The sequence below is a fragment of the Gadus chalcogrammus genome, chromosome 4 (genome assembly GCF_026213295.1).
Source record: "Gadus chalcogrammus isolate NIFS_2021 chromosome 4, NIFS_Gcha_1.0, whole genome shotgun sequence".
NCBI lineage: Eukaryota > Metazoa > Chordata > Actinopteri > Gadiformes > Gadidae > Gadus > Gadus chalcogrammus.
This window is the reverse complement of record NC_079415.1, coordinates 19,193,737-19,221,014: the sequence shown is the minus strand read 5'-3', so window position 1 is coordinate 19,221,014 and position 27,278 is coordinate 19,193,737. Positions and strand designations below refer to the sequence as shown.

General features: G+C 42.6%; 1 protein-coding gene across 1 annotated transcript in view; it reads left to right on the top strand.

The window, feature by feature from the left end:
• LOC130381779 (mediator of RNA polymerase II transcription subunit 13-like) overlaps positions 1-27,278 on the top strand; it is a 151,708-nt gene that overhangs the window by 58,083 nt on the left and 66,347 nt on the right. Inside the window, exons 3-4 of the mRNA XM_056589538.1 lie at positions 14,046-14,130; positions 17,944-18,027. Of these exons, the coding sequence (XP_056445513.1) occupies positions 14,046-14,130; positions 17,944-18,027 (169 nt within the window). The remainder of the gene's footprint in view (positions 1-14,045; positions 14,131-17,943; positions 18,028-27,278) is intronic.

Here is a 27,278-nt window from a genome sequence, read left to right as displayed (position 1 = left end):
AATAATTTACAGATGGTGATCATGTTTGCTAATGGTGGTCACATAAAAAATATTCATAATTATTATTTAATAGGGTTAGGATTAACACCAATCCCTATGCTAATGCTATAAGGTAATGATTATTAATGCATTAACTAATGTTAATTAATGGTTATGTAATGGAGCCACATTGTAAAGTGTACCAACACAGGGAAGTCAGTGAGTGTTCTCAGGGTTTAATGGGCTGACTGTAAAGTGGACACACTGCACCGTACTCTAATGGCACTTTTCCCCCGGCGGGTACGCTTCGGACCCAGCACGCTTCAGCCCAGTAGTGAGGGTGCGGTATAGCCCAGCTCAGTTACAGCTTGTGTTTCCACATTACCCTTATGGTAGGGGGGGGGGGTTAAGCTGGACAGCGTTAGCCACAGCAGCTATGTAAACATTGTGACCTCTTGAAGCCTCACACAATTCTTGATGCTAATAAATCCAAGGAAAAAGAAGAATGCGATAGAATGAACATAGAGCAACAATGTAGGACGTCCAAGAAGGACGTCAAACTTTTGCGTGACATTTTCTCATTTTCTCTCATTTTCACACTACAAGATTCGAGGGTGCGATGCTCTCTACTTTGTATCATTCACGTTTGGAAGATATTTAGAAAATCGAAGGTCTAGAACTGACATAAAGTTTCCAGTTTTATATCTGCTCAATGCAGCAACTCGTCGTCACAGTAGTTGCGTTGCGTGTGACATGAGCGATATAAATATACAATGAAGAATAACCACCCCAAAGTTTCCTCACAATTTATTTAACAAATAATCTACAGAAGCATAAATATATAGCTTCTTCATGCTGACTGCCATCAGCTCCAACTCACTGTCAAAATAATCAAACAGTCAAATCAATATTAAGCCTATACAATATATTATTTGTATTCTGTCACTGGAAACGTCATTCACTTCTCTTTTTCACTTCAGTCTTTAACAGGCAAGAAAATGAAATTGCCGGGCGTGCCAAGCCGCGGCTGAACCGACCAATTACACTTATTCACACTTGATGCCCGATATGCGGACAATCGTTGTCGCTGAGACATCATTAGAATCAACAGGGGGTTTAGGGGGGCGGGCTTACGCTGGTTACAATGACGTTTCCACTGTAATTTACTCCTGATAGCCTATTGCCTCTGCTCTGTGCAGAACGTCCCATGATACTACTGCTACAATAAAATCTGGCCACTTAAAATGTATTGATATTTGTGTTCGGCAGATGTGGGTCTAGTGTCTACTGTTAGTCTATTGATAGTGTCAACAGGTTATATGGATTCATATTGCTCACCTCTTGGTCTCTGTCCAGGATAAGGTTTGACTGTAACATGTCAATAATTGTTTTGCCTTTTCTCTCTCACAAGTCTTCGAGTTCTTAGAGATATACTTTTAATATCGTAGTTCATTCCCGTTTGTCTGTCTTGAGATTACAAGACCATGTGTGGGTCATCTTTGTTGTCGGGTATGGATTGCTGATATGAATCAAACTGTTGTGGGCGCTGTCATCATGCCAACCTAACGGGGCTTGTCCCTCTGTTCTAACCGGGCCACTAAGGCTAACCGTTACATCTTACTGTAACAGCCAACCGTTACTGCTAGCCGCTACAGCTACCTGCTACAGAATTTTCTAATTTGATATTTCCTTCATTTGGTTGTTTTTGTTATGTTAATTTTTCTGTATGAACCCGGGTTTGACTCAAGTTGTCTGGGTCTTTGTTGTTGATGGGCCGCCCTTGGCAAGGGCAGCCAATTGCAAGCAAAAATAACCCATCTTGTTTTATGGTTTACTGACCTTGATTGTAATTAAACCGACTATATTGGTGCGTGAACACACAAAGGAAGCAAAGGTGTTATTTTATTTTCTACAAGACATCTTATGATATTACCAAAATTGTTGTTATTTTATTGAGCACTATTGATTTTTCCGCATGTTTGATTATTTTTTGTTTGCGTTTGTGTCAATAAAATGGACTAGAAATGGACCATTTTACAGTGAGAACAAATGAATTGAAAAGCATTGAAAACATCTTGGATGTCTCCTACACAATTCATTTCACATGGACCCAAAGTATCAGAGCACTACTAATATATGTATAGATAAAAAACAAAAATTGCCTGTTGGTTTCCACTATGACAACGCCTTATGCTTAGTTTGTGTTTATTTTTGGACTTTCATTGTGTTATTGCATATAGCTATTTTTTATTAATATATAACCTTTGACAACGTTTTGTATTTTGTATTTTAGGCTATGTGTGTTTGTCGTGACTGCAGGCCTAGCCTCTCTTTAAACTGGTGGTAGCGTGGGGAAGTGTGATGAGTGTAAATGTGTTGAGTGACATGAGTGTATGTCTGGACCAGGGGTCAGCAACCATTTCAACATGCAGTGCCAGTTTGACATTTTCTCGTTAATGAGTGTGCCTTAAGCAACAATATATAAATGATGTGTTATATATGAAGTAAATATATAAAAATGAAGCTGAATTATGACACAGCGACCAAAAACATTTCCAGAAGACCTGGAGTTGTACTATTTTCATATAGTCCACAATCATGCATCAACATTTTAAATGTTTTTTTGGTTGTTATATTTGTAACATGGGATTACAAATTATAATTACATAGGTCCCATCTTAAAACACAATTTTCAGAAACTCATTCAAAAACATATTTGCATTGTGAGATGTAAAAAACGAGAATATATGAGAATGTTGAAACCATCCACATCAATATCTTTAAGACATGTACAGCTATGCAAAACCATGTGAAGGCGATGCATACAGCAACAACACCACTTGCAACAATATTTTAAATATTTTATTTTCTATTACTCAAAACATAGGTTTAAAAACTATCAATTGATCCCATTTCAGAACACTGCTTTCTGTAACTAATTTTAACATATTTGCACTGGGACAAAATGCCCAAAACAGAATAAAGTGAAAAAAGAAATCGGCAGTAATGATTATGCTGCCACATTGTGCTGTGAATTATTTTAATAATAAAATAAAAATATATTTTTTTCTCTTTTTTTTGTGAGCCAATGATTATCCTGCCCTGTGCCAGTGGTGGCACCCGTGCCTAGGGTTGCCAACCCCTGGTCTAGACCTTTAGGTAGGCCTATTGTTGTAATATGTGGGGTTATGAGAAAGAAACATTATTATTAAACTTGTCGATTTTGACAATTGCTACAGTTTCCATATTTGCCAAGTAACAAACTTTCTTGAATGCGTGCGTGTCCGTATTCGCGTGCACACAGGATTCCTTTTTTATTACGTCATACATAGTCCCCCCACTAAAAATGTCCCCACCACACCACACCACTGTGCTGTACTGTGAGATGATAATGCTGCGTTAACAACAACAACAAATGTACGCTTGTTCGCATTGTCACCTTTGAGTTTGGTCAGGCGAGTAGTCACAAATCAGTCGCAGGAGTGATTTGTGCAAGTTTGATCACGCGAGTGTATGAGGAGAGGCTTCCTCTTGTGTCAGCCATGTTTCTGTCTGCCGATTAATTCTCAACCAAGGCCGGGGAGGTCTTTACTTGTTGTGGAAGTACCAGAGACGTCAGAGAAACCGACGCAGTCGTTTAGGATTCATAATGTGACCCGGAGGCGCACACAGCGTTTGGCCGTGCTCTATAAGATATTCTGGAACACTCTGTGAGCTACTGCGGTTGTCCGGGAGCTCAGTTCCGGGAGTCCGGGAGCTCAGTTCCGGGAGATACGGCGGGAGTCCTGGAGCTCTATATCTAAATAATATAAGATAATATAATATATAGATATCTATATCATACAGGGCCCGACCGATTCATCGGCCTGCCGATTAAATCGGCCGATTATAGCCTTTTTGAAAATAATCGGCATCGGCCGATTATTTTTATGTTATTGCCCTTAAAAAACTGGTGTGGCAACGGTACTGTGGTGTGGCAGGTCAGGTTTTTTCTTTGTGTGTCTATTAATGTACTAATCGCTGTATAGATAGATACTATTGATCAGCAATGCATTGAGCTGTGTGATGGAGAAGCTGTTTGATGTAATGGTATACGTTGGAGCTCTGGCGGGAGTCCGGGAGCTCAGCTCCGGGGGGCGGCGGCGGAGCTCCGGCGGGAGTCCGCATACCGCAATAATCCCTTTCTCCTCCATGTCGCGGTTCATTCTTCAGGGAGTCAAAACGAAAGTTGGTACCCCCAATTCTTTCTCAACCATGGCCGAGATAACCACCACTAAGAGTCTTTACTTGTTGTGGAAGTACCAGAGACGTCGGGTAAACCCGCAGCAGGCTTTTAGATTCATAGTATCCTCCGTAAGCGCACACAGCTTTTGGCCGTGATATTATATATTATATTATATAGATATCTATGTATTATATTATACTGTTTGGATATAGAGCTCCAGGAGTCCGGAAATGCTAACAATCACTTTCTCCTCCATGCTGCGGTTCACTCTGGACTGCAGGGAGTGAACACTGATAGACATTGAAGACCAAGTATAACGCGAATGTCGCCGCAAAGTTCAAATATTTAAATTTGAGCAAAGTGCTGCGCGAGTTAATCTGCGTGTAAGTGTGAGGGCGTTCATGCCGTACCATTCAGCAATTCGCGACGCAGGTTTTTGTGGTGACAAATTTGCATCTTAACGCGTCTTTGCATTGACTTTGTATGGAGTCACACCGCCCCCTCTATTTTGGTGTGAACGTACCGTAGAGTATAAGTAGTGTGCAGCCTTACCATATTTCATCATACAAATACTAGGATAATTACCTCTTTTAAGTCCTATGATTTTTAATTTGCTCAGAAGACAATCACGGAAACTGGCCATTTTCAAGATAAAGAAGATGATAGGCAGAGCTCTGTGTGAACTCTCAACCCTTCTTAAACTTGCTCATCTCAATATTTATGTATCCGTGTTAAGTCATCTATTCATAAATCATTAATTGATAATCATTTATTTATCAGGATATCTATTAATTTATAGAAGTTGATTCAACCATTTCAGATGTTGCGCTCTGTGTGAGTTATTTATTTAGGATGTCTATCTTTTGTTCTAAAGACTTTTCAACATCTGTTGGGTGATTAAGGTATTCAGCAGGAGAATGAGAAACCCATTCGTTTCAGGGTAGCAGGCACTCATTATGATTTTTTTTTATTAATGCTCAAACCCATTTTGAAGACGTTGTAAACATGGCATATTAATATTAAAAAAAAAAAAACTTCTCCATATTATCTTTTTAAAATACATCAATTAGTTGCACTGTGAACCACATTTAGCATCAGACAATGCAAAAGGTAGTGTTTGTAATAAACACAGTATTATTTAAAATCATAGATGCAAGTTATTCAAGATCTAATACCATTTTTTAAGGGATTTAAAATATACGAGGCAAACTGTTGTTTAAGTTGTGGGACTTTAATGACGAACCTTCCAGACTATAACTTTTTGATTCTGATGTTTGCCTTTTAGCATTATTCATGCATTCACGAAGGTTATAGTGATGGAAGATAAGTCTAGCATTTACAGTGGAGTCGAAGTGATGAACAAAATGTCTTGAAGGAACCAACAACATGTTCAGGGAGCGATTCAGACAGAAATTAGCTGGATTCTACTCCAACAGTTCCTAGAAGTTGTGCGGATTAACATGTTGAGCAGCAATGAAAGGGTTTTTAATTGCTTGATCACGCTTCCAAACGTACTCTTGATGTGTCCCGAAAGATTAGCTTCTACTAACATATGACAGCTACTACAGCAGACACTAACCACAAAATGTTTATCTGTGTGTGTGTATACGTGTGTGTGTTTGTGTACGTGTACGTGGGTATGTGTGTGTGCTTGTTTTAGGCGTGAATACTGTATTTATTTCATTGTTGAGTCATTTGAGGGGTATTGGTAGATTACAATATTGCTGGGAAAATCCAGTGACCCACCTATTGATTTGGTCATGACCCCATCAGTGTCTGGGCTGAGCCTGGCTCCAGGGACTCAACACATGTGTATGTGTGTGTGTTTATTTATTTTTTTATGTGTGTTTGCGCATATGTATGTTTGTGTGTGTCTGTGTTCTTGTGTTCTCATTGAATAAAATGTATTAATATAATTGTAAAGGTTGTGTGTTGTGTGTATTGTGTGTGTGTTTCTTTTTTGCTTATATTTTTGTTTGTACGTGCGTGTGGGCTAGGCAAAGCAGATTAGTGAGATCAGATTATGTCAGCGTGTTGGATAACTACATTTCTCTCAACAGTTAGCCCTTCAGTAGATTGGCAGCATCGGCACGGCTCCAAAACTTGCACACATACGTGTGCACATACATACACACGCAGACACATATGCACACATGCACACACATGCACACAAGCACATACGCAAACACACGCACACATGCACGCACACACACACACACACACACACACACACACACACACACACACACACACACACACACACACACACACACACACACACGCGCGCGCACACGCACACGTACAAGCACACAATCACACAGTGTTGCACGTCTACATCCATGAAGGACTCTTTTGTTATCGCTCCATCTTTCTTGTCATGATATCCTTCGGTCTTTTGTGTTCCACACCTCCCTCTACAACTCCCTCTACACCTCCCTCCCTCCCCTGTTCCTCCTTTCATCATTGGCCATCGTTTGCCCCCCCCTTCCTCTCCCTCTTCTTGGTTCTTTCTTCCTCCCTCGCTCGCAGTGCCCTCCTGCACGTGGCTCAGTGTCTCTAGACCGCTTTTGTAAGCACCCACACCAAACTCTCAGATGAAGGGCTTTCCACTACATTCACTTTAATCACTTACACAGTCACACGTTTGCATATAAACACCACACACAAGCGTCTTACCCTCACACGCAGACATACACACACGCACATACGTGTGTTGAGTCTACAGTGGAGTGTCATCTCAATGTGCAGCGTTTGTTTCACGACCAGAACGTGTTCAGTCACTAGTGTTATGAACGGCGACCGCTTTGACACAGTGAACAAATACTCAGAATAATTTATTCACGTACATGTACACACACACACACACACACACACACACATACTCACACATGCAACATGCAGGCCAACACACACACACACACACACACAAACACACACAAACGCTATGATATTGTTGATATTCCTCAGCTCGCGCAGCGCCACAGCCTCAGCTCGCTGCTGTGCTGTATCAAAGAGAACAGCAGTGGAGGGTAGTCTTAGCATAGCAGCTGTTAGCATGTGTTAAGAATGCATGGAACCCCGCTGCTCATGGAAATAGGGCAGAAGTAAAATAAAGAGAGTCAGGCCTACTCAGTGGTCTGGATAAGTGTATAATTGTTGTCAGACAATAGTGTCTGACAACCGTTAACCTATGATAGGACTTGTCTACTACACGGCATGTCAAAAAAAATACGTTGCACATTTCCATTTTCATCTTATCATATATGTATTGTATACAATTATTTAATGGTTATGAGTTTGAAGGTTAGCAGCGGACATTTTTTTCTATTTGTACATTTAAATTCAAACCACTAGGACCAGCACACACGATGGGACTCCCCTTAACCCAAACAACCTCATGGATTCATTGCAATGCTCCCAATATCCTTTTGTTTCCTCCAGTGAAATTCCCCTAACATCCTCGCCAACAACAGCCAGCTAAGTGTGTCGAAGTTACTGGGCTGAGCAGTACAGCAGGAGGAGGTGGTTGGGGAGGTGGGAGGAGGAGGTGATGGTGAGGTGTTGGGGGGGGGGGGGGGGGGGGGGCAGGAGGAGGGGATGGTGGGGGTGGAGGAGGGGAAGTTGGTGGGGGTGGGGGTGGAGTAGAAGCCCTGGCTCCTTGACATGGCCTGGGCTTCTCTCTTAACTTTGACCATTCGGTTTACAAACTGAATCAAGGGGGCAGGGGAGATAACACAGAGTTCTTTGAAAACACACACATACACGTACACGCACACACACACACACACACACACACACACACACACACACACACACACACACACACACACACACACATACACACACACAAAACCACACTCACACACAGTTAAATTTGAATGTAGACGTGCACATTGTGTTGTCCTGTCCTTTCCTGCCCCTCTCCCTGACTCACCCCAAAAACTATGTACGGCTCCTCCGACTCATTCCTCTAATTGACTCCAGATTTTCCACTCATCCCGTCTCTCTCTCCTCCCCCTCTCTCGCTTTCTCCCCGCTCTCTCTCTCTCTCTCTCTCGCTTTCTCCCCGCTCTCTCTCTCTCTCGCTTTCTCCCCGCTCTCTCTCATCACTTGTATTATCTAAATTCAATCAGTCTGCAAACTCCCCACCTGCACATATTTTTTGTAGACCCTTGTTTGTGGATATCTTGTTCTGTCGTAGACAATACAATATTTTTTATTGTATTCACTGGTATAATTAGTAAACTGTAAAATGGGGTCGTGGAAGAGGAGCAAATATATATTAGCCCCCAAACAAATAATTAGCTCAGTTCAATGGATGGGATCAGTGGCCCTCGTTCAAACATTACTTTTCTGAGAATTTCTTCAGCGTCTTTTAATACCATTTCCCCCTGCCTGCTGTGACTCATGGGTTCTGAGGATGATATTCTCCATCGCTCTGAATGCCTTTCTATTTAATTTTCATTATGTGGGTCAGTTTCCAGCAAACTTCCAGCAAAGTTTTACAGGCAAACTGTGGGGAATCATAATTTCTGTAGTGCTATCCCAACGTGTCGAGATTGAGAGACATACTGTCTTAGTAGTAATGTGGTTATGGTCAGTGTTTAGTTATTCATTTGAATTGTCATTAGGGTTAGTTGGGGAGAAATTGCTGTTTTTGAAACTGCCACAGCATCGCGAATGCGAGGTGTGGCAAAACAAAGTTTTTATGAACCTAGGGTTAGGGTAGGGTTACGGTATAGTTATGTTGATTTAATATTTTACGCTACTACAACTCTCATGAGGACTCTCAATATGAGTATCGCTGCCAACCAATCCCATGATGCATTTAGGTGTACAAGCCCCTGAATGTAGTAGAGTAGTCTGTCATCATATCTGATAGTGAGGCGTGGTGGAAGGGGTCAGAACTTGGAACAATCATCATACTCTGTGCTATATTGACGTGTAATTATAGGGGATAATATAATGCACGTTAAAATGCTGTGAGAGGTCTCAAGGCAATTTGTTTGAAGACACAAATATTGACGTCTGGGTAATCTGTTTTGAGAATGTTGTTAGGTTGGTTGCACGTTGCACTCTGACCAACACTGCAGCGTTTCCAACATAGCTGAACTATGTGTTTCCACCTTCAGAAGAGAGGGATATGAGAGGGGGGCTCGACCATTACCTCCTCACCACTCCTGACTAACAAGGCCATGAAGTCACTGCCAATTCAGCTCCCCACCCCACCTCCCAAGACCCCCACCTCACCTCCAAAAAACCCTGGTCACCTCTGGGATTCCCATTACCTCCTGGAACTCTACCCTACCCTTCAAGACCCCCTCTCACATCCTGGGACCCCCTGTCACCTCAAGGGGTGTTAGGGCGATATTAAGCCAGTGCAGCATGGTCTTTGGCCCCGTCCACACGGGCGAAAACAATCTTTTCCCCTCCGTTTTCCTTGGCAGTGTTTCAGGAATTTGTCTGTAAAGAAGGACTCATTGCAAAAGCACATCTAGCTGTAGATACGCTGTAGTACATATTCAAGGCCTCTATGTGGCACTGGTTCGCCACCAAAAAAAGAAAAAGACGAGGTGGAGCATGCGTACAAATATACAGTCGAGGAGGAGAAAGCAGAAACTTGTAGATTGAGCAGAAAATACTTTTTAATGTACAGTTAACTATTAAATTGACCAAGGGGCTGTATTTAAAGCTAGAAAAATAATCGTTTGCGTATCTGGCGTCCACACAAATCCACGAAAACGCATTGGGCCGTATTTCTCTTTTTGACCCTCGGCCCTGGTTTCAAAGTAGTGTGTTTTTCGGGTACCGATGACGCCGGATCCGTTTGGACGGTCGGCCTAAGCGCATCACCAAAAAATCTTTTACGTGTAGACGGGGCGTTTGTCTTGAGTTTAGCTTGAGTGTATGCCGTACCAAAACCCAGTGTCACACTAAATGGTATGGAACCACATGTGTGGAAAGTAGAGATGCTCCGATCAGCATTATCTTTTAACTATAATCTGGATAGTTGGCAAGCACCAGTTTCTGTTCCAATATACTCTCTTTGGATCCCCCACGTCTGAAACATCAAAGGCTCCGCAGAATGTGACTATCATATACGGTACTGAAATGTGCCTGCACTTATACTGCTGTCATTACAGTACTGAAATGTGCCTGCGCGCATACTGCTGTCATTGCGGTAGTAAAATGTGCCTGCGCGCATACTGCTGTCATTGCGGTAGGGAAATGTGCCTGCCCGTATACTGAGCCATGCAAGTTCTCAGTAAACGACACTGAACGTTAAACAGCCTAGTAGGAGACTTTGCTCTTCAATGTGCTTGGATTTATTTTCAATAAAATGTTAAGCAATTTATGTCAAGTGATCGGCTTTATTGATCAGCGCTTTTGGGGTTCTCTGATCATAATTTTCAAAAAAAAAAATTCCCAATATCGGCCGATCATTATCGTCGTCCGATCAATCGAAGCATCTCTAGTGCAAAGTACTTCTTAGCTGTAACTTAGCCGTTTGATTAGATTTGTTTGGATCGAATTCCTCTATCCTCTCAATCAAAAGTAAAACAAAAAGGTTCCCAATACGCTATCATATGATTGAATGGACCAAGCTATTGTGAGAACATTTCTGTTTGCTGTCTCTGCTCTGGATGAACCCAAACATAAAGCATGAGATACGGTGAGGTTTATTCAGCAAGCGGTGGACAGTTTTGCTGAATTTCTTTGTTTTTGAAAAAAAAAATTGTTGTACAAAGCAAATAGATTCCAATACTCTCAGGTACTATACTTGGAAGGTGAATGGATGGTGCATGTGTATTATGGGGACCCTTACCCTTACCCTAATCCTAACGCAATCCTGCTAGCAGTGGGTCAAATGTAGCACTTGAAGCAGTTTGCTGATTTGATTAATTGTATGTACTCACATGATTCTTGCAATTTCTGGGTTGTATATTTATGGTTGAAATTTGCACTCATTTTTAAATGTAACATAATGTCATAAAGTGCTGAGGTCCATTGGGGCCATGATGGACCTAGGATGTGATGCCAGCCTCACTGACAGACAAACTGGATAATTCACAATCAATAAAAGACCAATAAGGATAAGATTGATATTTGAATGCCACCTGTTATTGACATCATATAGTGAATGTCGTGGTACAAGGTTGTAGTCTGTTGGGTATCGAAGATAGATGAATCCCTGAACTCATTTATCATCATCCTATTTTAACAAACTATTAAATTTATATCCAATACAACTTTTATGCCAATACCATTTTCTGCTGATGTAACTACCATTGTATCTGTCCTTTACTATATTATAAGTAGAGAGAGCGATATGGAGAGAGAAAGACACAGAGAGAGAGGGAAAAGAGAGAGATAGATGAGGTAGTACAGATGTGAGAACTCTGTTGTCAAAAGGGGATGTTCTGATACCTTGACCCAACCTTGTCTGCGTGAACAAGTGTGTGATTGTTTCTGCTCTAGTGAGGGGGCACTCCCTCTTGTGGTGAGAGGCCAGCATCACCTTGGTCTGGCCAGGGAATAAAATAATGGATAGAGAGAGAGGGCAGGAGAGAGTGAACTTTGAACTAGTTTATGTGTTCCATGATCTCACAAGGTGGAAATACTCTTTATTTTATTGCTTATTCCTTGGGCTATGGCTTCAGCTCTGCTCTCTATGACCCAGGTGTGAGCTATCTCGCTTGAGGTTAGATGCACTGTGTGTGCCCCAACAAGCAATATAAAGTAGAGAGTAGAACGGAAGAGGGAAGAGAGAGGGAAGGACGATGGATTCAGGAGCGGGAAGACAGATATGTAGTAGGCGATAGAAGATTGGTATAGAGAGAGACAGAGAGAGCGAGAGAGAGAGAGAGAGAGAGAGAGAGAGAGAGAGAGAGAGAGAGAGAGAGAGAGGGAGAGAGGGAGAGAGGGAGAGTGTTGGGAGGAGGAGAGGGAGAGTGTTGGGAGGAGGAGACAGATAAATAGATGAAGGCAGTTGTGGCGACCCACTTTCAGCCATGGTGTATTGTCTTTGAGGAAGGCAGTTTGCACTTTGAGGAGCTTGTGTTAAAGAAACCGCTTGTGGAGACAGCAATGCAATAACAATGTCAATGCATTAAAGATACAGTATATGGAAATACACATTACACATGCACACAAACACACACAAACACACACACACACATGAATAATACAACAAATATTATTATAATTAAAGCATATCAAACATTTATCCATATTATTTTCTATCAAACCATGAATTTCATGTCAAGATGACTATCCAGCGGTTTGTCATTTCATTTATTCATAATCTGAAAGCCCTGATGCAACTGCATGTAGACCCGACTGCATTATGAGTGATGGTAGCGTCGGGTTTTATAAATATCTGAGTTCAGTATTCCAGTCCAGATTTAACAAGACACTGGCAGCAATCGCAGGGAACACCAGAAGCTGCACCGTTCAATCTAAACTTTTTCCAAACAAGTGTCGTCGTTGGAACCACTATATGTATTTTATACATTTCTTCGCCAGCTTTTAGGAGTCATGAATATTCAAAGCTCTTCGGTTTGCCTCTTATGAGAGCGGCGATGTCACCTCAGAAGACTTTAGGACACTGTTCTGCTCGACATATGCACCTTCGTCATGATCCACCAGTATAATCTGAGGGTGGCGTTTTTTGTTTAGGGTTAGTGTTTTTGGGTGGAAGTGGCGTGTGTGTGTGTGTGTGTGTGTGTGTGTGTGTGTGTGTGTCTGTGTGTGTGTGTGTGTGTGTGTGTGTGTGTGTGTGTGTGTGTGAGTGGCGGGGCGGTGGACAGGAAGCGCCTTACCCAGGGCAGTCCTCTGTCTGAGAGGGAGGAGCCCTAGGACTGCTGTACAGCTGGACACAGGAAGAGGAGGAATCAACTGGAGTGAGCTGAGTAGAGTGTGGCACACTGGAGAGGGGAGGGGAAGAACCCAGACGCATTAGTATGAGTGAGAGAGAGCGAGAGAGGGAGATAGAGGGAGTGGGAGGGGGAGAGGAAGAGGGAGAGACATACACGCAGAAAGGGAGATAGAGACAGCAAACCATGGAAAACTAATGAGCTGGATAGATATGCTGGAGACTTCTCATGGTCTCTCTCTCTCTCTCTCTCTCTCTCTTTCTCTCTCTCTCTCTCTCTCTCTCTCTCTCTCTCTCTCTCTCTCTCTCTCTCTCTCTCTCTCTCTCTCTCTCTCTCTCTCTCTCTCTCTCTTTTCTCTCTCTCTCTCTCTCTCTCTGTCTCGCTCTCCTGCAGAAAGATGGCTGGAACTAGCTTTCTGTCTGAGCCCTGAAGCAGGGGTGACGGAGGGAGAGCAGGAGGGAGGAGGGATGTCAGAGGCAGTAGAACAGAGGAAGAGAGAGCCTGGGGAGGGGGAGGGGGAGCCAACAGTGGTGAAATTTAATGCCCGATTAAGGATATTTTTTCCGATACTTTGCAAAGGAAGAAGACGAAGAAGAAGACATTTTTTAAAATGGCGTGATATGATAAACACAAGATGATGGAGAATAGAGGAATAAAAAAGAAACCACCTACCCCCAACCCGCCACGTCTTGACACACATCAATGTCTCTCCACAATGACAATCATTTTCTGATTAATAACCTGGACCAAAACACCATTATGACCAACACAATAACTTACATTCTTGAGCTACTGTGCACCTAAAGTGGATCATTGATTCTAGAGTCCTCTCAATATGGCGAAGTTCCTCCAAAAGGAAACCCCACTGTTGTAATAGCCCTGTTATGGTCGGCGTGGTTATCTTGTTGTTTGGTGGTTTGTTCTGAATGGTAGCTGACTCTCTGCACTGTCTTGTGTCTTGTCAGTGTCTGAGGAGGGACTCTGGGAGTGCGGACTGTCCTACGAGTGCCGAACTCTGCTCTTCAAAGCTATTCATAACCTGCTAGAGAGGTAAGAAAACGCGTTGTTGTTAATGTTATTATCAGCAGTAATATGAAAAGTAATCATCATCATTATCATTATCCTGGTACAGTTTATTTTATGACATTTATTGGTCATTTTTTTCATCATTTATTATTATAAAAAATATATATAATAAGAAATGTATACATATATTATGTTTACACATTTTTGGTTTGATTATCATTATACTTAAGTTATGGTCTACAGGCATTTCATAGGGACGCTAATGCTCCGCTATGTATATTAAAGTATTGGCGGTGGGGGCAGGCTGTGCATAACAGTCTTAAATACTTGAACAATAAACAAAGTGTCAAATTAAGATTTAGGTGTTGTTGAGTCTGAAGCCCTAGAAATGTCTCCTAGAAGAGCAACGCTATGAATCAACAGTAAAGTAAAAGAAAGAGATAAAAAATAATCCTAAAATACCAACGCCCTTTCCTATCCACTAATTCCACAAAGGAATCAATTCAGGAATATCCCACAAAGTAGCTCAGACTAAAATCACAAGAACAAAGCACAAATGCAAACTCAAACCTGCCACTAGACAAAAGCACATTATTTTGCCATAAACGGCCGTGGCTCCAAAGTCCGCACAGGTCTATCTCATTTATTCTCAATAGGTCAGGTATCTAGTGGTTGGTTCTTCTGTTCAACAGCAGCACCAGTGATCACCATAGGGGGCAGGCCAAATTAACCTTGCATTACCTTGAAGAAACTCCTTTTGTGCTTGCTCTGTTTGAGCACAGCCGTTGATACAGGTCAAGTGTGGTCTCAAGTGTCAGCTCATTGTGGTGTTGCTGCTGATGCAATCAGTATTAATATTGTTGATAAGAATGATTCTCATCCAAATGCCGTTCCTGTTTATTTAGCTAATTCTGTCAGACTGAATTTTTTTTTCTGTGAATGTTTCTCTCTTAATTATTATTTGGCTGTAACCTACAATCTGGGAATCATTTTCTTTCCTCACAGTTGACAATCCGTAATGGTACCAGAGAGAGAGAGAGAGAGAGAGAGAGAGAGAGAGAGAGAGAGAGAGGGAGCGCACGTGGAGTTTTATATCAAAGAGTTCATTCATCCCCAGCTTATGATTGTGTTGTTGTGTTTACAAATTTCTTTCCCAAAAGAGAAACTCGTGCGACAAAGAAAATCACTATCAGCGAGCAGTAGATAATGCTTAATTTGCTGGATAATGTCAGACTGGTGACAGGAGATGATGCTTCTGCTGTGGTTTGACAATAAGCCGTGTTATACACTGTACTCAATGAGGGAGTACTGCAGTCGTGACGAGGCTGATAGGTTGTTTGCAGACAGCGTCACACAATGAAGCCAACATGAGATGGAGGGCAGGAAGTGTTCACTAGATTAACATACACTGGATATACATACACTGGATCTATATACATTGGATCTAAATATACTAGGTATACATATGCTGGATCTACATACACTGGAACTACATATACTAGGTATACTTACGCTTGATCTACATACGCTACATACACTGGATCTACATTCACTGGACATACATACACTGGATCTACATATACTAGGTTTATATACGCTGCATCTACATACAATGGATCTACATACACTGGATCTACATACACTGGATTTACATTCACTGGATCTACATATAAAGTAGGTACACATAAACTGGATCTACATAAACTGGATCTACATACACTGGATCTACATACGCTACATACACTGGATCTACATACACTGGACATACATACACTGGATCTACATATACTAGGTTTATAGATCCAGTGTATGTAGATACACTGGATCTACATACACTGAATATACATTCACTGGATCTACATATACTGGATCTGCATACACTGGATCTACATATATTAGGTTTATTAACGCTGGATCTACATACACTGGATATACATTCACTGGATCTATACTAGGTTTGCATACGCTGGATCTACATACACTGAACATAGGGTTAAGACATGTGTTCAAGCCTCATGGTTTAATGATACAATGTCATTCATTGACTCAGGCAGAACCAGCGGTAGTGCTTTAGGTTTTTCCTCCCACATTTGTGAACCGAGCGTGTCAGAAGCTCAAAACGGCTTCTGCAAGCTTTCATTTGCTCTGTGTAGTATGATGTCTGGAGTAAGAGGTCACTTACTATGTTTACTCACTTGATTACAGGTACATCGTTTAGATACATATAATGTATATACAGTATATATTGATAAAAGGGAAAGAAAATATGTGGAGGCCTGACCCGTAAACAAGCCGATGATGTTGTTCTCATTATATGAGTGTTGTGCTCATCAGTGAATCCCTTTTGACAGATTAATAACGTAACCTCAACACATCCCTGCAGTGTGTATATACTGCATGGTCCTCCTCCTATTGGACACCGCTGACAGCCTATGAACTGAAGAATGGGCTCTGATAGAAGAGGAGAAGCAGAAGCTGTTCAGGGGAATTCAAGTGAAGGGGCGATAGAGACACAAGATACAGTGTCTGGTTGGGTTGCACACGCTGAATAGGAGAGCAGGATATAATGAGGCCAGTGGGCGCCATATCTGGGCTCCGGCACCGTTACTGAGGGGAGGAGGAGAGTGTGTATGTGGGGAGGGGGTTACAAAATGCTAATGTATATCTCCCCCCTCTCTCCCCCAACCAAGGTGAGAGAAGACACTGGGGAGTTTTACTACAGCACACTCATATAAAATTCATGCAAAGGGTATTTTGTGTTATACATATAATTGGAAAAATCTGTTACACGATGAGCTTAGTTTTCGAGTAAAGGGCTGATTATGATCCCCCGTTCACGCAACGCAAGGGGGTTACAGACCCATCACGTCCTTGTGGACCCTCCTTGCGCCCACCGCAAGGGCCTGACGTGCGCCTCCCGAAAATTGTAACCTTCCATCGAGGCGACGCAGCAGCAAGGGCTGCGATTGGTCCGCTCACTAGAACCCAACGCAGAACCAAAACATGTTCACGACTGCGTCGAAGCGTCTGCGGGGTCCTTGCGTTGCGTGAATGTGGGACCATAAACAGCCCTTAAGGGAATAAATCGCATCATTTGGGGATGCTTGTGCATCAATTAGAGTAAGTGATGTGTAATCAACTAAGTATTAATTTAGAATTTTGATTAAAACGACCAATACGATTACAAGCCATTATTTTATCCATTCTTTTCTTAATTGAATTCCATCCTTTGTTGATTACTTCCAATACACAGACACACACGACATAGTAATCTATAAAAGTTTAGGCTCACAAGTCAGTCTCTAAACTCTTGGCTGAACTCGGGGCCGAGGAAATTCTCAGAGGTTTAAAACTGGGTCCAAACAGAGTTTAAAAAGAATCTGCCTTGCAGCAACCATCACTAGTCTTTGGGGCAGCCCTTTTTATGGGCGGGGCATGCATGGACGTGTGTGCTTGTAAAACTGCTTGTAAAGATTGTATCAACACGATCATCCCTTGGCATTAAACATTTTACAAATATTTAAATAAAGTCTATGGAAATCCTTAATTTCCCCAATCTTGTGGAATGAGCACACATACGATGGAAAGGAATGAAATAATGATGTGTTTCTTGTCCATTTCCAATGTTTAAAAAGCTCTCTCCGTGACGTGCTGCGAGAGTATGACAGTTGGTTGATGAAAGTAATAATGATTAAACAAGGACACCTTCCTTTGCTCAGACTAACCATTTGCATCTAGTTATTGGTGTTTAAATAAACAGCAGCCTGGTCATACACAGTTCCATTTGGTCATTTGGTTGTATAACTTAACTTTCTGCCTTCACTTTTTCTCTTGCAGGTGCTTAATGGAAAAAGATTTTGTAAGGATTGGGAAGTGGTTCTTTAAGCCACATCACCTGGGCGAAATGCCTGGGGGAAATAGGTAAATATTGCCCCCCCCCCCACACACACACGCACACACACACACACACACACACACACATACACATATACACACGCACACACACACAAGCATGATAGCAGGACTAAAGTCTGTGCGTGTGTGTGGGTGTTCACTTGTTGCTTTTTTACTTTTACAATTTGGCACAGTTTATTTCAAGATCCTAGAATAAAAAATTAAGGAATAAAGAAAATATCAAGGCAGCAAGACCTGTTGAATGCATAAGTAGTATTAAGCGAAACATATTTAATTGAATAGATTTATATTCAGGGACTATCAGTAACATTAATATTACCATCAACTTTACCATTGGGTTTTTGCAAGTAATATTTGGGTTCTAGGGAAATTGTAAAACTTATTTATAATATAAAAAGTCAATTGTTAGGCCTACTTTCTCTGACATAAAGGGAATTACAAAAAGAAGCCAACGCCAAGGATTCTATGACATACTCAGAAAGCAAACTCGGGTCTCCCGTACGACAGTGCAAGTGCCAGACCACTCCCAATTGCTGGTTCACAAATTTTATAGAATACATAGGTTTCAATAAAAACGTTTTTTAGAAAATATCCACAATAACAATAGACAGCAATTCATTCAATTATCTTATTTGCATAATTTAATCTCAGACCCTTAGTGAAAATATACACTGTTTGTAGTTCATATATGTACATTTATGACAAAATCGTGAGGACTAGGCTTGGCACCTTCTGCTGGTACACTTGTTGCCGACAGATGGGACTTCTCTGAAACACAGATGAAGTAAGCATCTGTGTAATACTCCGCTAAATTATACTTAGCGGAGATTCCCTTAAATCATGCTAATGGAACGCAACTCTGGTTGAAAATAGCGAGGCTAAGTTAAATAAGCCCGGTTTTGCCTTTAGCTTGGTTGATGGTATACCCATCTGGTTCTTATTGTGTGAGCGTGTTGTGCATGTTGACTACTTGAATACAACACACTTCATTGTTTTGAGTTTGGGTCTTCATGGTTTTGCTCAAAGTCGTTGTTTTTGTCATTTCATAATACAATGTCGACTCACAAGTCAGTCTCTAAATGCATCACTCAACTGACTGAATTAACGCAGGACACAATTGGAAACAATTCACAACCACAAAAATCTTTCTAGCAGAACCAATCAAAGCTAGTGTGTGTGTGCGCGCGTGTGTGTGTGTGTGTGTGTGTGTGTGTGTGGTGTGTGTGTGTGTGTGTGTGTGTGTGTGTGTGTGTGTGTGTGTGTGTGTGTGTGTGTGTGTGTGTGTGTGTGTGTGTGTGTGTGTACGTATGTGTGTGTACGCATGTGTGTATGTGCATCCATGTGTTAGAGATTGGTTGGCCCGGTGTAGACAAGCAGTGTGCAGGGAATTCTCGGAGGATTGAGCTCTCTTAAAGTGCCTCACGCTGCCATCTCGCTCTTTTTTGTTTGCATACAAAGCACACGTGGAGATGGGTGTCAGTTCAAGTATGAAGGGATAATCCAACGCTTGTGGAAAGTGCATGAGGGCGTTATCACTAAGGCTCCCCAGCAAGCGTGTTTGTATATGTGTATCTGTGTGTGTGTGTTTGTGCGTGTGTACGTGTGTGTGTGTGTGTGCGTGTGTGTGTGTGTGTGTGTGTGTGTGTATATGTCTGTCTGTTTGTATCTTTGTGTGTTTGTATCTGTATGTGTCTGTGTGGGTGTGTGTTTGTTTCTGTGTGTGTATGTGTGTATGTATCTGTTTGTGTGTGTGTGTGCGTGTATGTGTGTGTCTGTCGATCTGTGTGTGTGTGTGTGTGTGTGTGTGTGTGTGTGTGTGTGTGTATCTTTGAGTGTTTGTATTTGTGTTTGTGTGTTTGTGTGTGTGTGTGTGTCTGTGTGTGTGTTTGTATCTGTGTGTGTGTGTCTGTGTTTGTGTGTGGCTGTGTGTGTGTTGATGTGTATCTGTGTGTGTACATGTGTATTTTGTAGACCACCTGATTCCCTTTCTGTTTGACAGCTCTGTCTTAAGTATCTTGTCACGCCCCCTGCTGTGCATTCCACCGTGACCCCGTCCCGCTGTGAATTATTGAACGCACTGCTCTAGGGATAGACATGGATGGAAAGCCAGAGAGATAGCCAGAGAGAGAAGCACACTGATTAATATTTAGTCAGAAACATACTTGTTCAGTGTACGACGTTAGCTCAGTAACAAAATTATCCCCCCATTCGGAAATACAGCTAACAACTAGAGATATGACATCATGGCATCTGATTGGCTGAAAGACATATTTAAGCAATATCACACGAGAGGGAGTGCTGTTGTACTGAATATCAGCACGGCTTTGAGGCGGTAGTAGATACGAGGCCGTAGGCCGAGTGCCGAAGATAATCACAGCCGTGCTGATATTCAGTAAAACAGCACAACCTTGAGTGTGAAATTGCTCTATTTGGTCTACAGTTAACAGAAATATGCCACAACAGATTATGATTTTTTATAGACTCTCAACTGAATTGGGACTGAACTGTTGCCAAGCAACACAAAAAACACACTAGCTAGTTAATAACATTAACGGTTATTTAGAACGGAGTGATATATGTAAGGGATAATGCCCGCGTTTCACAATCCAAATCTAAAGCTTTTCACAAGCCATAACTTTGTTTCCCTGGTAACGCCTGAGGGTTTGACTAAAACCTGGAACAACCATTACCCTCCCGAAAGGTTCTTATGCAACGGAAACGTTGTTCACTCCTTCAGTAATTAAGACGGACCTTAGCTACGACTTGGCAACGGGAGGTATTCTGGTCCGCTGAGCCAGAGACCTAACGTTATGCATTGTACATATTTATAAATCGAAATTTGTCCCAGCCTTTATACCACAGATACTCTAGGGCAGTGGTTCTCAACCTTTTTTGAGCAAACGCCCCCCAGACCTTACCCTGATCCTCTGGCAAAAAAAGTTTAAAATCCCCCCCCAAAAATGGAATCACGTTCCCAGCTTCCCCCTAGGTTGTGCGAACGCCCCCCAGGGGGCGGTACCGCCCCCGTTGAGAAACCATGCTCTAGGGTATATAGCAAATAACCGCGTTGTCTGATTACAGTTTAATTCATTTCTCACAATTTACCAGCTCTCGTTTTGAAGACCGAATCACAACGCCATTCGTTTCATTGGGAATCGCGACGGCCTATACTTTCAACATAAAGTGTACATATTTATAATTTGAAATTCATCCCAGCATTTATTCCACAGATACTCTAGGGTCTATAGCATATAACCTCGTTGTCTGATTAGAGTATAATGCATTTTTCACAATTTACCAGCCCTCGCTTTGAAAGCTGAACAGACAATTTGACTGGAACTACTTAGCAGGTGTTAATGCAAAACCTGCAGCCAATCAGAATCGAGTATTCCCCCAGACAGTGGTATAAGTATAGTTAAAAGTCCCAGTGCTTTTGTACTCTAATAAAGTTTCTGCATGCGCAAGTTTCTGCATGCGCGCTCAACTTCTAGTTGTAATTAAACCCATAGCAATAATGTGGAAACCCCAGTCGATAATGTAACAAATTTCTGACCGCATAATATAATAACATTTTGCCTATTATGCTACAACGTATAACATTTTGGTTCACCTATTACGTAATGAAGCAAGCATAATAATTTCCTCCTTACGTTATGAAGCAAGCATAATCATTTTCTACCTATAAGCCGTTTTCACACATTTTTGCCGCGTTTGTATGTCAGGAGATTCTACCGTGAGGGTGATTCACACTTTATGCTTTGTATGCGGACATCAATGTCGTTTGGACATCATTAGAATCAACAGGGTGTTTAGGGGAGTGGGCTTGCCAGGTGCGGGATATGACGTAGGGTCTAAGTTCGCAAGAGGCAGGATAAGTGTGTCTGCTGTCACTGTAGTTTGTTACGATTTGATGACATTGACAAAATGGAGGCAGAATGGGCAGAACTCTTTGCGATCATCTTAAATGTTGCTAAAATTATGCATATATTCATGCATCCGAAGCATCGATCGATGAAAGATTGGAGCATGAGTTAGAGACAAATAGAAGAAATTACGAAGAAGAAAGGCATCGCGAACGACTGCGTTAATGGAGAAAGAGAGCGTATATATTTGCTTCATTTCAATATAACTAACACTTGGACGAATGTAATTGATTTTTGTGTTTAACTGAGAAAACAGGGAGTGGAAGGACACATATAGGGCCCTATCTTGCATCCGGTGCAAGTGACTTAGTCACTGGCGCATGTGTCGTTGCTAGTTTACAACTGGCGCAGAGCGTTCTTTTCCCACCAGCGCCACTCGCCGGTAAATTAGGGATTGATCATGCGCCGCAAGGGGCGGTTCGGCGGAAGGAGGAGGCGTGTTCTGGCGCAAACGGTATTTTGCCGTCTCTGAATACCATTGCGCTACTGACCAGGAAATACCTGGTTTAAAGTCAGTGGCGCGTTGTTCAGACGCTATTTTAAGGGCGCATGCATACATGCGCATGCGATGCATACGGATTGCTTGTGCACCTCGCGCACACTTTGCTTCTCTCATCTACCTAGCCGCACATTCTTGGTAAATTATTTGGGAAAGAACAGCTGATGCAGCGGTAATAAGTTGTACTTTTAAATTAATGCATCTGCAAATACCGTACAGCGAACACATATTTTCTTGACACAGACATCGTGTAGCAGGCCTACATGCCCATAACTTTTAGGATTGATGAGTAGGCCTAGGCCTATTTGATCGTGAAAAACATTGTTTTACCACGAGTGAGTGTTAAAAAGAATGAATGAATGCGGGCGCGCGTGTGTGCTCTGTAAGGCGCCCAGTTTCCAACCTCGAAATTTCCCTTCATTTAAATTTAATTTGCATGGTATTTCTTATCCTTACCAGATGCCCGAACCACCTCAGCTGACTCCTTTCTAAGTAAAGGAGCAGCGGCTCTAATCCGAGTTCCTCACGGATGGCTGAGCTTCTCACCCTATCCCTAAGGGAGATGCCAGCCACCCTTCTGAGAAAACTCATCTCGGCCGCTTGTACCCGCGATCTCGTCCTTTGGGTCATCACCCAACCCTCATGACCATAGGTGAGGATAGGAACGAAGATCGACCGGTAGATCGAGAGCTTTGCCTTGCGGCTCAGCTCTCTTTTCGTAACAACGGTGCGGTAAAGCGAACGCAATACCGCCCCCGCTGCTCCGATTCTCCGGCCAATCTCACGCTCCATAGTTCCCTCACTCGTGAACAAGACCCCGAGGTAGGCTACTTGAACTCCTTCACTTGGGCAAACTAAACACGTAACGCATAATACAATCAATGGCAATGTCTATTACCGCAGGGACACATGCATATTAGGATAGCATACAATACTGATAAGAAACAATGTTTATAATGTATTGCGTATATCATTAAATAGAACCACAGTTACCGCATATCATATGTTATAGCCATAAGTTTTCTTTGCCGAAATTTATTTGAGGACTCAGTAGGCTATATTCCTTGTGTGAATTAGGCCATATTATTTGGCAATAAACTAAGCCATTTGCAGTTTGAAATTCTCGGAGACTGCAGACGCGCTGTCAAAATATCAATTTGTCCGATTCAAATGCGCTCATGGCTCTTAAAGGGGATGGGAGCTGGCACTCTCATTGGTTTGTTGCACGTTACGCCCAAACCACACCTACGGGTAATTAGGCTGCTTCAGACCAACCCTTTTGACACTTGCGCCGCGGCGCAAGCGTAATTTATCCGCCTGTAAAATAGCGATAGCGCCGTAGAACCGCCCACAAAGCTACTTGCGCTTTGCGCTTCCCACTTACGTTTCAGACCGTTAAAATAGGGCCCATAGTGTTCAGCGGACTGTCAGTAATAATAATTTTAAAAAAATGTGTGAACTCATTTATTGTAATTTATTGTTGTTTGTTTTTTATTGATGTGTACTTTTTGGGTTATGATAAGACCTATCTTTTTGCATTCACCACAAATGACTCTTAAAGCAGTGCCAACATTTAAATCTTTTTTTTACCATTCAGCAAACAAAGGGCAACAGGCGGATTATCATTTAGGGGGCCACTAAATGACATGCAGAAGCATCATCAACACGCCCACTGAAGTGAGAAATACAAACTTTCTACTCCTCATTCACATATTAGGTAATTTACATTTCCTACGGAGGAAATTCTACCAAATGTCAGGATATGTTGTTCACACATACGGCCCATCAGGAGAATATCAGGACTTGAAAAGCTGAAAGTAGCTAGTGTGTGAGCATTTGATTACATTATAAAATGAGTCAATTTATGGATATCCAGGGTATTTGTTCAATGGAAAGTGTAGTATACTATGCATACAAATCAATTATTAAATAGCTGATACTGTTATTCACGGCTGAAAGTGCATCGACATTTTAAAACGCACAGCAACTACTATTGGTTAGTGGAAAATAATAATCATCATTGAGATTAAACATCTCTTTAAGTGTCCTGGCCAAGACAGGCAGCAGTAGCCTACAGTCACACATAGAATGCACACAAAACATAGTAAAAATAAAACAACTAAAACAGTCCGCAGGGGGGAGGGGGGATATCAATATCGCAAGAAATTTCCGGAGGCTCAAGGAGAAGAGTAATATTAAGTTTGAGCAACAAAGTGTAAAGTCATTTCGGGAGGTTCAAGGAGGAGGGCAATATTACATTCGAGCAACAAAGTGTAGTCTTATGGTGGACTCTATAGACATAATTTACCATACTGTGTTATTGACATGTTTTCGTTCTGTGTTCTGAGTTTGTCGACGGCAACGCCGTTAAAACAGACGGAAGGGGGGAGGGGGATATGGCGACACATTAGTGCCATAATTCACTAATGTGATAAAAGATGCATTCGGGCGTATTATATTATTCCACACGCGTAGATATTAACTGCGAGCGCGCAAATGATCTCTGCGCGCGCGCAAATGATCTCTGCGCGCGCGCAAATTACCTCTGCGCGCGCAAAACAGCCTCTGCGCGCGCAAAACAGCCTCTGCGCGCGCAAAACAGCCTCTCGCGCGTAACAGCCTCTCGCGAATGATGTTCTGCTCTCGCGCGCAAATTTAGTTTTGGCACTATGGGGGAGGGAACCAAGGCAGGGCGGGCTTTCCTACGACAGCCCCTGATTGACAGCCCTCCTCAGCCCTCCTCTCATTCCATTCTGAGTTGTACAGTAAATGGCTGAAACGATAGTTAAGTATTGTAACTCTAGATTCTATGAATATAGGCGCAGCCTTTTAAGGCTATCGCTATTGGGTTATCCCTAGGCATGAGCCGTAGCACTGAAAGATTTGTAATCCCCGACCACCAACAGAGTGGGCCTCAATGACGTCCGCATTTCGCAGATATAGTCGGGCGCCGGCGGACGTTCTGCTCCCAATAAACAGCTTTTCTTCAGCTATTTATAGGACAATGAGGCCGACACTTAAAAGGCTGCGCCTATACTCATAGAATCTGGAGTTACAATACGTAACTATCGTTTCAGCCATTTACTGTACAATTCAGAATTGAATGAGAGGAGGGCTGAGGAGGGCTGTCAATCAAATATCGCGCTTCAGAAACGGCCAATCATAGGAAAGCCCGCCCTGCCTTGGTTCCCTCCCCCATAGTGCCAAAACTAAATTTGCGCGCGAGAGCAGAACATCATTCGCGAGAGGCTGTTACGCGCGAGAGGCTGTTTTGCGCGCGCAGAGGTAATTTGCGCGCGCGAGAGGCTGTTTTGCGAGCGCAGAGGTATTTTGCGCGTGCGCAGAGATCATTTGCGCGCTCGCAGTTAATATCTACGCGTGTGGGATAATATAATACGCCCGAATGCATCTTTTATCACATTAGTGAATTATGGCACTAATGTGTCGCCATAGGGGGATATCAATATCGCAAGACATTGCGGGACGCGGGATCGATTTTTTATGCGCGTGTGTGTGTGCGGTGTGTATGCGCGTGAGGTGTTTGTGTGCATTTGCGTGTGCTGTGTGTGTGTGAGCTGCAGGCCGCTTGGCGTGCATGTGTGTGTTCGGTGTGTGTGTATGCGATGTCCTGGGCTGCCTTTGTCTTGAAACGTCTGCGTCAGCGTGCGTGTGTGTGTTTATGTGCGTTTGTGTGTATGCAGTGTGTATGTGTGTGCGTGCGTGCGTGCGTGCGTGCGGTGTATGCTTGCGTTCGCGCGTGCTGTGAGCTGCAGGCTGCTTGGCACATGCGCACTCACCGACTTGAGTAACTTGTTCGACAGGCCTGCTATTATATAGTAGTAAGATATCAGCACTCATGAAATGCCTCCTGTCCAATCAAATTACTTGGTCGGAATGGTTGCATAATTAACGATTATTCGCCGAAGGCGAAGTGTTAATGTAGGAATATTAGTGGGCTATTCCCCACTATTCACGGAGCCTGAAGTGAATAATTGTTTTAGAATAAACTACACGTGAACACTTTTTCCGGGATATATTTGTTTTTATTAGTGGTTTATTTTATTTTAGCATGAAGAGACGACCCTCACGCAATATCCAGAGTTTCAGATCTCAATCTTGGGATATAGCCCAATATCCCAAGATAGCGAACCAATGTAATTGCGCCATCTTAGGAGGTTCACATATAGCACATACTAATCTCCATTATTCAATAGCAAGGTGTGAAGTTGGCTTTGCTGTCTCCACATTTGATTCCTTTTTCTCGCTGTATGTCTGAATCCCATTCAAACCCTTAGCAGGCCTTCAATTACCAGCAGGGGGCGCCCAAGGGGCCCCACGCCCCACACCCAGGGGCCATAAACCCAGGGGCCCCACACCCCCAACCAGGGGCCCCACGCTCCACTCCCACGCTAAGGCTCTCTACCACTCTCTACCGCTACCTCTCTCTACCTCTATCTACTGCTCTCTCTACTTCTATCTACTGCTCTCTACCTCTCTCTACTGCTCTGTCTACCTCTCTCTACTTCTATCTACTGCTCTCTACCTCTCTCTACTGCTCTGTCTACCTCTCTCTACCTCTACTGCTCTCTACCTCTCGCTACTGCTCTCTCTACCTCTCTCTACCTCTCTCTACCTCTACTGCTCTCTACCTCTCGCTACTTCTCTCTCTCTACCTCTCTTTACTGCTCTCTCTACTGCTCTCTAACTCTCTCTACTGCTCTATCTACTGCTCTCTAACTATCTCTACTGCTCTCTACCTCTCTCTACCTCTCTCTACCTCTCTTTACCTCTCTCTACTGCTCTCTCTACTGCTCTCTACCTCTCTTTACCTCTCT